General features: G+C 42.0%; 1 protein-coding gene across 6 annotated transcripts in view; it reads right to left on the reverse strand.

Moving 5' to 3' along the window:
* Positions 1 to 15,281, reverse strand: part of LOC105031116 (protein kinase C-binding protein NELL1) — a 781,285-nt gene that overhangs the window by 533,981 nt on the left and 232,023 nt on the right. For all 6 annotated transcript variants that reach the window (XR_003782803.2, XR_004576720.1, XM_029124715.2 and 3 more), the window contains 4 exons: positions 9,209 to 9,291; positions 6,875 to 7,009; positions 5,703 to 5,805; positions 4,579 to 4,652 (listed from right to left, as the gene is read on the reverse strand). Coding sequence is in view for 4 of the 6 variants with exons in the window: in XM_029124715.2 (XP_028980548.1) it covers positions 4,579 to 4,652; positions 5,703 to 5,805; positions 6,875 to 7,009; positions 9,209 to 9,291 (395 nt within the window). In the remaining 2 variants the exon portion in view is untranslated. The remainder of the gene's footprint in view (positions 1 to 4,578; positions 4,653 to 5,702; positions 5,806 to 6,874; positions 7,010 to 9,208; positions 9,292 to 15,281) is intronic.

The raw sequence follows: 15,281 nt of genomic DNA on the forward strand, positions 1-15,281 counted from the left end.
CTTCACAAATGCTTTGCTGCATACCTCGGTTGTAACGAGTGGTTATTTCAGTCAAAGTTGCTCTTCTATCCGCTTGAATCAGTCGGCCCATTCTCCTCTGACCTCTAGCATCAACAAGGCATTTTCGCCCCCCACAGGACTGCCGCATACTGGATGTTTTTCCCTTTTCACACCATTCTTTGTAAACCCTAGAAATGGTTGTGCGTGAAAATCCCAGTAACTGAGCGGGTTGTGAAATACTCAGACCAGCCTGTTTGGCACCAACAACCATGCCACGGTCAAAATTGCTTAAATCACCTTTCTTTCCCATTCTGACATTCAGTTTGGAGTTCAGGAGATTGTCTTGACCAGGACCGCACCCCTAAATGCATTGAAGCAACTGCCATGTGATTGGTTGATTAGATTATTGCATTAATGAGAAATTGCACAGGTGTTCCTAATAATCCTTTAGGTGAGTGTACGTGCAGAATGTGGTTTGGCATTATCTTGCTGCCTTAAAAGGACATTGTCTGGGTGGCAGCATATGTTACGCCAAAACCTGTATTTATTGTTCAGCATTAATGGGAACTTCACAGATGTGCAAGTCACCCATGCCATGTGCACTAATGCACCCCCATACCATCATGGATGCTGGCTTTTGAACTGGATGGTCCCTCTTCTCTTTAGTCCAGAGGGAGCAGGATCCATGAATACCCCCCCCCCCCAAAAAACAGATTTTGATTTGTCAGACCATAGGACAGTATCCCACTTCGCCTCAGTCCATTGTAAACCCTGATCCAAGGATATGCAGCCTCTTGCATTGTTCTACAAAGGCATAGGCTCGTGTATTTGGCAACACAGCCTTCTCTTCAAGTAAAAACATTGCAGTGCATTATTCAATGAATTTGATAAATAAGAATAGTCATTTGTTGATGGTTTTGGGCGATGTGGGCTATAAACACCGACACATATATCTTTCTGCCCCACAGTCAGTACACAGCTTCAGGGGTTTGTATTGAAGGTCTTATCATACGAAGCGATTGCGTGGTATGGACTCTCGATCAGAACAAAATGACTTCACATCCATAACAATTAATTTGTTGAATAGTCAAGAATATTGTTGGTATTTCGTTTCGCAAATAGTTATAGGTGTAAGGTCATTCAAAGTCATCCAAGGCTCTGATCATTCATCTGGGAGTATCACCCAGTTTCTGGGGTGATAAGCGCCTGGGTATTATTAGCAGCTGAATCTTGATTATACAGGTACTCTGTCATATAATTAGAATATCATCAAAAAGTTGATTTATGTCAGTAATTCCATTCAAAAAGTGAAACTTGTATATTATTTTCATTCATTCCACACAGACTGATATATTTCAAATGTTTATTTCTTTAATTGTGATGATTATAACTGACAACTAATGAAAATCCCAAATTCAGTATCTCAGAAAATTTGAATATTACTTATTTTTTTTGTTTTTTTTAAATGTTGGCCAACTAAAAATTATGAACATGAAACATGTACAGTACTCAATACTTAGTTGGAGCTCCTTTTGCCTGTATTACTGCAGCAATGCGGCGTGGCTTGGAGTCGATCAGTCTGTGGCACTGCTCAGGTGTTATGAGAGCCCAGGTTGCTCTGATAGTGGCCTTCAGCTCTTCTGCATTGTTGGGTCTGGCATATCGCATCATCCTCTTCACAATACCCCATAGATTTTCTATAGGGTTAAAGTCAGGTGAGTTTGCTGGCCAATTAAGAACAGGGATACCATGGTCCTTAAACCAGGTACTGGTAGCTTTGGCACTGTGTGCAGGTGCCAAGTCCTGTTGGAAAATGAAATCTGCATCTCCATAAAGTTGGTAAGCAGCAGGAAGCATGAAGTGCTCTAAAACTTCCTGGTAGACGGCTGCGTTGACCTTGGACCTCAGAAAACACAGTGGACCAATATCAGCAGATGGCATGGCACCCCAAACCATCACTGACTGTGGAAACTACACTGGACTTCAAGCAACATGGATTCTGTGCCTCTCCTCTCTTCCTCCAGACTCTGGGACCTTGATTTCCAAAGGAAATGTTAAATTTACTTTCATCAGAGTACATAACTTTGGACCACTCAGCAGCAGTCCAGTCCTTTTTGTCTTTAGCTCAGGCGAGACGCTTCTGACGCTGTGTCTTGTTCAAGAGTGGCTTGACACAAGGAATGCGACAGCTAAAACCCATGTCTTGCATACGTCTGTGCATGGTGGTTCTTGAAGCACTGATTCCAGCTGCAGTCCACTCTTTGTGAATCTCCCCCACATTTTTGAATGGGTTTTGTTTCACAATCCTCTCCAGGGTGCGGTTATCCCTATTGATTGTACACTTTTTTCACTTTTTTTTTCTTCCCTTCGCCTCTCTATTAATGTGCTTGGACTTTGTGAACAGGTAGTCTCTTTAGCAATTACCTTTTGTGTCTTGCCATCCATGTGCAAGGTGTCAATGGTCGTCTTTTGGACAGCTGTCAAGTCAGCAGTGTTCCCCATGATTGTGTAGCCTACAGAACTAGACTGAGAGACCATTTAAAGGCCTTTGCAGGTGTTTTTAATTAATTAGCTGATTAGAGTGTGGCACCAGGTGTCTTCAATATTGAACCTTTTCACAATATTCTAATTTTCTGAGATACTGAATTTGGGGTTTTCTTTAGTTGTCAGTTATAATCATCAAAATTAAAAGAAATAAACACTTGAAATATATCAGTCTGTGTGGAATGAATGTATACATTATACAAGTTTGACTTTTTGAATGCATAGCATAGCATAGCATCATCTTCCGCTTATCCGGGGCCGGGTCGCGGGGGCAGCAGTCTAAGCAGGGATGCCCAGACTTCCCTCTCCCCAGACACTTCCTCCAGCTCTTCCGGGGGGACACCGAGGCGTTCCCAGGCCAGCCGGGAGACATAGTCCCTCCAGCGTGTCCTAGGTCTTCCCCGGGGTCTCTTCCCAGTGGGACGGGACCGGAACACCTTCCCAGGAAGGCGTTCCGGAGGCATCCGAAACAGATGCCCAAGCCACCTCAGCTGACCCCTCTCGATGTGGAGGAGCAGCGGCTCTACTCTGAGCTCCTCCCGGGTGACCGAGCTTCTCACCCTATCTCTAAGGGATCGCCCAGCCACCCTGCGGAGAAAGCTCATTTCGGCCGCCTGTATCCGGGATCTTGTCCTTTCGGTCATGACCCAAAGCTCATGACCATAGGTGAGAGTAGGAACGTAGATTGACCGGTAAATCGAGAGCTTCGCCTTGCGGCTCAGCTCTTTCTTCACCACGACAGACCGATACATCGACCGCATTACTGCAGAAGCTGCACCGATCCGTCTGTCAATCTCCCGTTCCATCCTTCCCTCACTCGTGAACAGGACCCCTAGAAACTTAAACTCCTCCACTTGAGGCAGGCACTCTCCACCAACCTGAAGTGGGCAAGCCACCCTTTTCCGACTGAGGACCATGGCCTCGGATTTGGAGGTACTGATTTTCATCCCCACCGCTTCACACTCGGCTGCAAACCGTCCAAGTGCATGCTGAAGGTCCTGGCTTGAAGGGGCCAACACGACAACATCATCCGCAAAGAGCAGAGACGAAATCGTGTGGTCCCCAAACCTGACACCCTCCGGCCCCTGGCTGCGCCTAGAAATTCTGTCCATAAAAATTACGAACAGAACCGGTGACAAAGGGCAGCCCTGCCGGAGTCCAACATGCACAGGGAACAAGTCTGACTTACTGCCGGCAATGCGGACCAAGCTCCTGCTTCGGTCGTACAGGGACCTGACAGCCCTTAACAAAGGACCCAGGACCCCATATTCCCGAAGCACTCTCCACTGGATGCCGCGAGGGACACAGTCGAATGCCTTCTCCAAATCCACAAAACACATGTGGACTGGTTGGACAAACTCCCATGAACCCTCCATCACCCTGTAGAGGGTATAGAGCTGGTCCAGTGTTCCACGGCCTGGACGAAAACCACACTGTTCCTCCTGAATCCGAGGTTCTACTATCGGCCGTATTCTCCTCTCCAGAACCCTGGCATTTCTTAACCACCTCGGTGACTTCAGCCCGGGTGATGGACGAGTCCACCTCTGAGCCCTCATCCTCTGCTTCCTCAATGGAAGACGTGACGGCGGGATTGAGGAGATCCTCGAAGTACTCCTTCCACCGCCCGACGACATCCCCAGTTGAGGTCAACAGCTGCCCACCTCTACTGTAAACAGCGTTGGTAGGGCACTGTTTCCCTCTCCTGAGGCGCCGGATGGTTGACTTTTTGAATGGAATTACTGAAATAAATCAACTTTTTGATGATATTCTAATTATATGACCAGCACCTTCCTTCTGTGTATAACAACACAGGTATTATGACAAACCTTTACAACTCTATTGGTCAGAGGGTTTCAAGGACTATTTCAAGTTGATTCCATAACGAAGACAGCTTAGTGGTCTAAACGTTGATAAAAATTATTGCATCAGAGCCCCTAGAGTGTGTATCTTTTGCTTTCCTTTTCAACTAATTTGGAATTAAAAATGTTTTTAAGAAAAGGGTCACAAGATTTCAAACAATGATTCCCTTGTCACCTTGCACTCTCTGCATCTCTTCGCTAGCAGACGCTGGCCCTCTGACAAACTCTGGTCCATATAGGTGCATTTGGCTATGGGGAAAAAGGAAAGGGCATTATCATTACTGGTACTGGTACATATATACAATGGGAAATAATTTCTGTTTAATATCTCCTGACCTTAGGAATATTCCAACTGGGATTTCTTGGCCATTATGGAAAGTTACCATAATTTTACTACCCCAGGTTATCTGCTAATTAGGTAGACTTATGTATGTTCAGATTATATGTATGTAAATGTAAGTTGATTCCTTGTAATTTCATGGTAACTTATAGGGTGCAAATAGTAGTGAAAAAAGTTTTTGAGGTGTAATTTCTAAATAGTTAATTGTGTAGGAAGAAAATAAAATTGGCAAATGTGAGTGAGTGAAGCTGGGGCGTATAGAAACATCCCATTAAAGAGATGAGACATTTATGCATATTCCTTATGTAAAAGGACGGAAATAGAAATGGAGGCATATGTCCTGCTTTCTAACTCTCCAGAGTATAGGACTGTGACGCTATCTCTCCCACTTTTTCTCTCACACCTTTTTCTCTCTCACTTTCCCTCTCCCAATTCACAATTTGGAGCGTGTCACTTCTCTTCTGAGCCGTAACTCAGATGGAAAAAACGAGGGATGGGGTTGGAGTTGGAGGGTAGGTAATGGGAGGAATGGTGGGCGCTATGGCATATATAACAAAGACTCCTAAGAGAGGCAAAGTTTGTACGTTTTTAGCACAGGGAGAATTTGAGTAGTACTACTAGTACACAGTCCTGATTTTAATATCCTGTTCAATTGGATTGGATGGAAAACCAAAGAACCTAAACTTTGAGGAAACATACTCAGTCCAACATGGCTCAGTAGTTACATGGATAATCAATGTTTTTTTTCACGCCAATTTGTGTGTATACTAGTGTAGTTGATTGTGTACCGCGCCACACTCTAGTGGATGGGAGAAGGTGAAGATTTTTAAAGCAATAACAAACGCCCCTGGATACGCCATCACTAGTCTTTGAGGATATACAGCCTGGAACCATGTGAGCTCAGGGCTCCAGTAAATTGTCTCCTCACTCTGTGGCCGAGGATTAATGACAGTACTCACGTCTGCATTTCTTGCAGCAGGTGCCTTCCACATGAACAGGTAGGGAGTCCTCTGAGCAGTTGGCAGGGGGACAGAATATTCTACGACATTCCGCCACACCATTCTGTGGAGACAGGAGATTTACCTAAACAACACAGATACTGAAGTATTATGGAGAGCTCTCTGACAGCTCTCTCTCCAGTGTGCTTGCGCGTGTCCCTGGATAGGCCACAGAGATAAATGTAAAACATAAAAGATGAAACTACACTGCATGTGTCTATCCATAGTCCCTCACCTATCTGTTATTTTTGCAAAAAGACATAATAAAATAATTTTATTAAATCATGAAAAACGGTCTCCAGGTGTGATTGATTCATAGAAAGTCATGGTGACCCTGCATTTTGATTTGTAATATATCTATTTCTCTCTCTCGCTCCCAATTTCTCTGTCTCTCAGTCTGTGTGAGGGGCTCTCTTCCTCTCTCTACCTCTCACTCACTCCATGGACCAATTAAATTCATGAGTCATCTAAAATGTTCTCCCTCAAGGGGCTGGTGGATATCAGTTAATAGCATGATGTCCGGAGGAGAGAATAACAGTCGTAAAACCCCATCTTGGTCCTGATGTGCAGAGATGCAGTAAATCTAATTCACAGGGGTCTGCGATTGGCCTGTTTGGAGTTCAACATGCATGTGAGGAGCAGGAAGTTATATAACTTGAGGTCTTATTTGGTTGGAAATGCTTGGAAATAATTTATGGAAGGAGGGAAAGAGAGAATTAGATAGAAAGAAAGAGGATGAGAAAGTTGCTTTTATTTGGGTAGGAACACTTGGTTGGTAGATAGTGTTAGAAAGACAGAGGATAGTGATGGTGAGAAAGAGAACTAGAGAGAATGGAGTGGCAATTAAAAGCAATTGAAATTATAACATTATCTCATTAACTATCACATTGTATTGTCCCCTTTTTGTGAACCCCTTAAGTCCATTAGCTTTGGTAAGAAACAGAGAATGAACAAAAGGTAATTAAGGGTAAGTAAAGGTAAGAGACAAACTATTTATATTGTATGAAATACTGACCATCTTAATTATTGTGTTTTTGTGTGTGTTTAGAAGCAACACAGGTCCTGAATTGAACCAACATCTTTTTAAATGATCTGTGCAAAGTCATGGTCTCTGTGAAGTGTGGTGTGCCCACCTTGCAACCACAGTTCCTGCAGTTCTCTGGCTCCAGCCACAACTCCTTGTCTCTGTAGACCACCCCATTGGCACTGCACGTCCTCTCACAGTGGCAGCCCTCCAACTGGGTCAGCCTGGACTCAGCGTAGTTAAGCTGAACACACACACACAACCCTCCATTGGTTGCAGTACTATAATCTATTTCAACTATTATGGAAAGCAAGACCAACCAATGACACATAAATGGACACAGGTGTTAGTTTTAGCCCCAAATGTTTAAGAATATTTTATTCCTTTCTTGCTCTACTACTTTTGATCTACCCGCAGGATTTCGAGCACACTCTCAGTTCTTAAAAAAAGATTTGATTTAGAATGGGTCTACAAAATGAGCCCCCAGCTGTTGTTAAGGGGTTGTAGGGATGGTCAGGAGTGTTCGTTGGGTTATGTCACATTGCACTACATCAAACACACACCAGGTCCTGCCACACACACACACATCTCGGCTGTCCATCAATGTCAATGATAATGAATGCTCCTCTTTGTGGGTAGGGGTGAAGATTTTTGCGCGTGTGCCACTTTGTTTGGCTGTGGAGGCTGATGTGAAAACTGCATACCGTGCAGAAGGTGTTTGAAGTCAGATGTTGTTATCCTAGCTGCAATGCTGTTATATGGCATTGTGTGATGTCAAAGAGCTCTTATTGACCTGAGAGGATACAGGTCTTATATATAACTCAGGACATGATTATACACCCTAATATGACTCCAGAAAGGCACAGCGGTAGTCGCTGCCTCTCAGTTTAGCTGCATAACTGTGGCCAGGAGCTCAAATTCCTACACAACGCGCTACTTTTGACAAAGGCCAATAGGCTTTGGGCGTCAAAGGTTGTGCACACGTATTCAATCGGGACATGACTCTGTAAACTGCAACAAAGTTCAAGGATACAGAGAGGCTAGCTAGAGGGCAATGGAGCACAGCAGTGGTGGAGTATAAAGCTAGCCGTAAAATAACAGAGCTCTCTGTGTTAAATTGGAAATGCTGGGTGTCATCGCCATATGATGTTCTGATGGATCAGTAATATGAGCCTTGAGCACTGGAGACAGGAGCTGTCAAATAGCTAAACAAAATACAGTTGAAATGGAATTGGAGTATGGTACGGCTTAAAGGGATAGTACTGTTTTTGTGTGCCTGCATATACAGTATATACCATGGAAAATATTTATTATCCCCAAAAATACATTAATTTTCTCATTAACAAAGAAATAAGTAGGATATTTTGGATACTTTTTACATACATATTGTCCTTGTCCATTGAAAGGTTCTGAATCCATTTACTGGTTTCCTATTTACTGGTTTCAATACAAGTAACTGAAAAAATACAATCGGTCATTGACAATAAACTACAATTGCAAGATATGCTGTGACTTTATTGCAATGTATGTGTGTTTATTTGTAAGTCATTCATTTAATTCAGAGCAAAATATGCAAATAGGATTTAATGCGTATGTGCAACCTTTTCTATCTAATACTGTCCTCATAAAGTCCACATAAATCCAGGCTAAGTTCATTTGCACAGGCAAAGCAGTGAGGCACGAATAAGGTGTAACCATCAAATGCACACATACAAAACACAGCTAGTCCCTGCTCACTCTCCTTAACACTGCGTATTATACAGCCAGCCGGGGACCAAGAGGTTAGCAATTATTCATCCACCACCTCCATCAGCCTTTTCTCTCACATCCCTCAATACCACCCTCCAACCCTCGTTCAGTTCCACACAGGGGGGAAGGCGACACTTCTCCTTGCTGCTTTGCCATATAAGCAGGGAGGTCACAGTCTGTTTCCAAAATGGCACCTGATTTCTAGTTCAGTAGTCCTGACCAAAAAACACAGTCAAAATAGGGGAGTATATATGGAATAGGATGATTTTTGGGATAAGCCTCAGTGAGAGCACGGGGTCTATTAAAATGAAGAAGGCGATGGCACAGCAGTGGATAATGTTCTTCCCATCAACATTATTTAAAGTGGGATGACTCCAAGCCCAAGGCTAGCTTGTGGGCTGTCCCTGCTACACAGACACAACACACACATGCAAACCCACCCCTCAACATGACACTGAACATACCTATCAAGTGTGAGAGCGCGTGGTTTGTCATATTCTCAGACTGAGCTCTCTAAGATGTTTTACTGCTTAATAACTGCTTTTTCCCAACTAATTTTTGAGGTCACAGTAGATAGGACGTTTCTGCATAACACCCTTATATAAAAACCTTAACCAATGGCTCGTCCTTCTAGATGTCAGGTAGCTTCAGCCAACTGAACTATTAAAAAACTGTAAAACAAAATCACACTCACCTTCAGGGTCATTTTGGCCAGCAGCTCCTGAAGGTCCATGATACCTTGCACCAGGCTAAGGAAATCACTACATGTCGGACAGGCTCAACAGGAGAAAAGCAGGGACAAAGAAATTCAGGAAGAGAAGAGAGAATGAAAGAAAGAAGGAAGAAATGCGATTAAGAAGAAAGCAAAAGTAAAAATGAAGAGGAAAAGGTGTTAAAGAAAATAAATAACAGACAGGTGAAAAAAGAAGTGGAAGGAGAAGAGGGATAAGCAGGGAAAAGAAAGAGAGATGAGTCCAACAGTTCTGCAGGTTAGAGTAGTTGAACGAAAGACAAGCAGATCATGGCCTGGTTATCATCAATAATATTATCATTAAATAGAAGTTGAGCTCTTCAAAACGGCTCAAAGCAAACGGTCTGGCTGACACCCAAATTGCCATTACATTTGGCCCCATTACTAGTACTGGTGAAATGTAGTGCACTATAGTGAATAATTACATTCCCATGGGCTGTACTGGGACCCAATGTGTCTCCTATGTATAAGATCAGCTTCCCATCCCCCTAATCCTGTTGAATGCAATAATGACCCAAGATCAGGGTCTATTCACAACTTTACCCGACATCTCCTAATAGCGTATCGTTTTGTGTCATTGCACTCCCCCTCGCCCTGCATCTAATGGAGTGAATGGAGTGAATAGGGTTCTTCGTGCAGTGTGGGTGCTGGTTCAAGCGAGTATCGATGAGGGGAGCAACAGTCTGTGATTACATGCCTTATTGATCAGCGACAGAGACTGTGGCGCCACAAGAGCATAAAACAAGCCATTTATCTTCATTAAGTTTGACAGTTAACAGGAGGGAGGAAAGGAATGAGAGAGGCAGAGTGGGACTGAGGGAGGGAGGGAGGAAAGTTCTTACAGAGTACATTATGACAGAGATATAGGGATATATATAAAAAAATGTTTGGATGTATAGGTGTGAGACAGAGAGAAAGAAAGAAAAATATTGAGAGTAAGGAGAGAGTGAGCAAAGGGAGGGAATGAAAAATGTAATGACAGTAGTAGAATCAATTATCCCTTTCGCACAGCCCCAAACGCCGGCAGTTTGACCATACTGTGAAATATACAATGTTTTAGCAGCTGATTTAGCAGAGAACGTTTAGGTTTAAATGGGAAGGCACAGCAAAATCTGCACTTTATTTCAATGTAATCAGCATATGAACTATTTGAATGTGTAATGCACAACCTGTCATTCCTCGATTCAGCAAGCAACTGATCAAGTGGTTAGCTTAGCCGAGCCACCGTGACTACTAAGTCTACCATTTGAAGAGCACAATTTGCAGACGAGCGCTTTCAGAACATGATGCAAAAACAAATAGGGTATGTAAAGAATCTTGTGATGAAGTCTGATGCAGTTCAAACACTTGAGTTGCCACAGCAAGCGAGGTTCACCATTTAGCATTGTTAGGATATGCAATGTTTTGTTACGATTTTAAATGGATATTCTGTGTAAATGCTGGTCTAGCTAGCTATACAGCTCCGGGGGAAAATTTAGAGACTCCTAATTTTTCTTAAATCACCATCTCTTACAAGTATGGCAGCCATTCCATTCCAGTGTCTGTTAAAATTCCAACACAGGTACACCTCATTTTACTTAATGAGGTACTGATTAGGGGATTACCTGAACCAAATCTAATTTAACAAGGAAAAGTATAAAAACCACTGCTGTTGTCATCCCTATCTTCTTGCAATAGGACCAACTGAATGGCAAAAACAGCATGACAAAAGAGTTGAAAAGAAAAGCTTTGAGTGAGGAAAAGAAGGATTAAATTCTGGCTTTACTGGCAGAGGGATACAGTGAACATCAGGTTACTTCCATCCTGAAAATTTCAAAGACGGCTGTTCCCAAGAAGAAGGTCAAGCAACAGACTACAGACTGGCAGAGGGTGAAAACAACTGTCCATTGTCCGAGATGACCGTCAACTCATCTGAATGTTACTCAACAACCGTAGGATGACATCAAGTGACCTATAAAAAGAATGGCAAACTGCAGCTGGGGTGAAGCTCACGGCGAGGATGGTTCGAAACTGTTTCCTAGGGGCAGGGCTGAAGCCGTGAAAAGCTAGAAAAAAGCCCTTCTTCAATGAGAAGCAAAGAAGAGCCAGGTTGAAGTTGGCAAAAGACCATAAGGATTGCACCGTAGAGGAATGGAGTAAAGACATCATCTCTGACAAGTCAAATTTTCAGCTTTGCCCAACACCTGGTCGTCTAATGGTTAGGCCTACAAGCCATAGTATCTCGCACCCACTGAGAAATTTGGTGGAGGATCGTTGATAATATGGGGATGCGTCAGCAAGGCTGGAATTAGGCAGATTTGTCTTTGTGATGGACGCATGAATCAAGCCCAGTACAAAGTTATCCTGGAAGAACACCTGCTCTGACAATGTTCCCCAACTCTGAGAACTGGTTTTTCCAGCAGGACAATGCTCCATGCCACACAGCCAGGTCAATCAAGGTGTGGATGGAGGACCCCCAGATCAAAACCCTGTCATAGCCAGCCCAATCTCCAGACCTGAACCCCACTGAAAACCTCTGGAATTTGATCAAGAGGAAGATGGATGGTCACAAACAATCAAACAAAGCCAAGCTACTTGAATTTTTGTGCCACGAATGACATAAAGTCACCCAACAGCAATGTGACAGACTGGTGGAGAGCATACCAAAACACATAAAAGCTGTGATTAAAAATCAGGGTTATTCCACCATATATTGATTTCTGAACTCTTCCTAACTTAAAACATTAGTACTTTTCTGTTATTTGAGGTCTGAAAACACTGCATCTTTTTTTGGTTATTTTGACCAGTTGTTATTTTCTACAAATAAACACTCAAATTACAATATTTTTATTTGGAATTTGGGAGTAATGATGTCAGTAGTTTATAGAATAAAACCAATTTGTTCAATTTACTCAAACACATATCTATGTAAAACCGAGAAAATATATTTATTTAGTTAAAAAAATTCTAGAGCTGTATGTATGATGTATCAGAATAAGAACTGATGTTATCCCCACACCCATTACATTCAGGCACTGTGTTTCGGGGAGAGATTCTGCCATCAGCAAAATGTGTTTTTAACATACTTGACAATATGTAACAGCTTAATGATACTTAAGGATCATTGTTAACTGAACCCATGTGAAACTAAAATGACTATGCAAACACTTTAATATATACTATTATGATGGCACCAGATTTGAGCCCAATCACATATTCTCACATATTTCCATGCAATACAAAAGGTCCAATAACTTATATATTTTGGGTGTAGGCTGATTAATTTATATAAGAGTTTTGAATTGAGCCTGTGATATGTTATAACATTTGCTAAAAGAGTATTGAAGGAGCAATTGTGCTTTAGTGAACACCCTCATACAGTAAAGGAATGCAGCCACACTCTAATGTGAAGAAGAGTTACACCGGCAAATTGTTCTTTATTCTGCACGTTGGAACCTAAAAATGCTTTAAAAATATATTTAACCTACATTTAAAAAATACTGGGGCAAATGCTGTCTTGTTACCCAGCCCTTTGGTTAGGTAACCCGTAATCTCATTCCCTGACAAATTCACCATATTCACGAAAGGTCTGGTGCAGGTTGGTTTCATTACATGTCCTTCATAGCCTATAGGAACACTGCCAAAGATGAGTTACTTGCCATTGGCTCAATGTGCACATTTAAACAACTTTTCCCACTACACCCTCCCCCCTTTGTGTCTGGTACACCGCAGTATATTCCTTCTGTATCACTGACATTTCAGAAGATTTTAAATGCAGTTTTGTCACAAGTGTGCAAACTGCATGTGGTAAAAGCAATAAAGGCTTCAAAGCAATTTTTTGGGGTGAGAAACCTGGTAATTTATGGATTGCACCCCTGTCACTTGGGGTGTCACGATATATCGGTATTGACGATAACCATGATATTAAAAAATATATATATTGATATCATGTTAATAATACACATAATAATATCGTATTCACTAGGCATGACTGAAGTTGTACTTTTCCAAAAAAGTCTATTAGCCTGGGTAGGTGGGTAGGAGTCTATTAGCCTGGCACATCTTGACATGGCAATATTTGCCCACTCTTCTTTTCCAAAGCGCTCTAAATCTGTCAGATTGCAAGGACATCTCCTGTGCACAGCCCTCTTCAGATCACCCCACAGATGTTCAATTGGATTCAGGTCTGGGCTCTGACTGGGCCATTCCAAAACTTTAATCTTCTTCTGGTGAAGCCATGCTTTTGTGGATTTGTGCTTTGGGTCGTTGTCGTGCTGAAAGGTGAACTTCCTCTTCAGCTTTCGAACGGACACCTGAAGGTTTTGTGCCAAAATTGCCTGGTATTTGGAAGTGTTCATAAAGGCCCCGGTTCCAGCTGAAGAAAAACCGCCCCAAAGCATGAAGCTGCCACCACCATGCTTCACTGTGGGTATGGTGTTCTTTGGGTGATGTGCAGTGTTGTTTTTGCACCAAACATACTTTTTAGAATTATTCAAAAAGTCAAAAAAAAAGTTAAACCTTGGTTTCATCAGACCACAACACATTTTCCCACATGCTTTTGGGGACTTGAAGTTTGTTTTTCGTTGTAAGAAAAGGCTTCCGTCTGCCACCCTACCCCATAGCCCAATCATATGAAGAATACGGGAGATTGTTGTCATGTGTAGCACACATCCGAAAAGACGCATTGTTTTTGCCTGTTCAGGTTTTAAGGACGTTGTTTTATTTCAAAAACTCCTCTCGGTTTTTCCGTAGCTTATTCATGGACAACTGATGCATTTGCTTAACCTACAAGTCTGGACCTATACACTGGACCTATACACTAGTGTTTGAATTAACACCTTTTCATAGCCTATTCACTTCAAAAACTCCTGTCGGTGTTAGGCCTTGAGGATCTTTTTATCAGTTCATCTGGTTGCCTTTTCTCTATCCATTAAGTGTAATTGTTCTTTTTGCACAGTTTTATTTTTGTGTTTGTGCAGTTATGGGACTCTCTGTACCTCCATACACTATTATTTTTAGTGTAATTCATTCGCCAAAAAAAAGAAAATAACATATTAAACAAAGTTGAAGATGATTTTGACTGAGAGCATATTTTTTTCTTCAAATTTTCTATAGATACAGCGATAATATTGTTACCGTGAATTATTTTGGCAACGATAATCGTGTATTGAAAATCAAGAGACACATCTAACTCCATACATGTGCCCCATATCAATACATTTGCCTAGTATCAATCGTTCCTACGTACAAACGTGCGTAAACCTTGAGTTACACCAGTTTTGACGCAAAGGTTGGCATTTATCAATGTTGAACTTGAGGGGAAAGCGTGCATACGCAAATTTCAACCCATGCCTATGCACAGCCTAGCAGTTGAATTGGAAATACCAAGCTATTTTGGAAAAGATGGTAGTGGAATGTAAACTGAAACACTTCAATTGAAATATGAATTGCCTACAGGAATGCACAAAATGTTTCCTGCAACATCGTAGGCCTATGAGCTATGGATGTAGCAATTGTCAAAACTCTACAGCCTGTAGCTGATCCAAAAACTGTTAGCACTAATAGGTTGTAAAACGTTAGGCTTTCAATGGGCATATCCATACAGTTTGAAAACAAGATGAACAATTGCCCCATGTGCATGGGCATTCGACATTGCATATTTTACCATATTTTACTAGGGTACAGTATGCCAATTGATTTAAATAAGCTCTCTTTTTTAACCCTTGGTAGCCTATGGGGCTTTCGGCCGGATTTCACTAGTGGGACATTTTGGGTCCTAGATTCATTTCTGTAACAGATACAACCTATTATGATGTATCCTTTTAATAGCAACCCCTCTGGCTACAATAAAAACACATAAAAACAGACTTCTGGGTCAATATTTATAAAACTCATCTGTTTGACAGGCAAAAAAATTTTTTTCGGAAAACATTTCTGCCATTCAGCATCAAGATTTTTTTTTTAAAGCATTATTAGATTTTGTGTCAATGGTATTTCCTCATACTTTCATGCCTTTACTATCAAATTACACTGTAAT

This window comes from Esox lucius, chromosome 2 (genome assembly GCF_011004845.1).
Source record: "Esox lucius isolate fEsoLuc1 chromosome 2, fEsoLuc1.pri, whole genome shotgun sequence".
In the NCBI taxonomy this organism is placed as follows: Eukaryota; Metazoa; Chordata; class Actinopteri; order Esociformes; family Esocidae; genus Esox; species Esox lucius.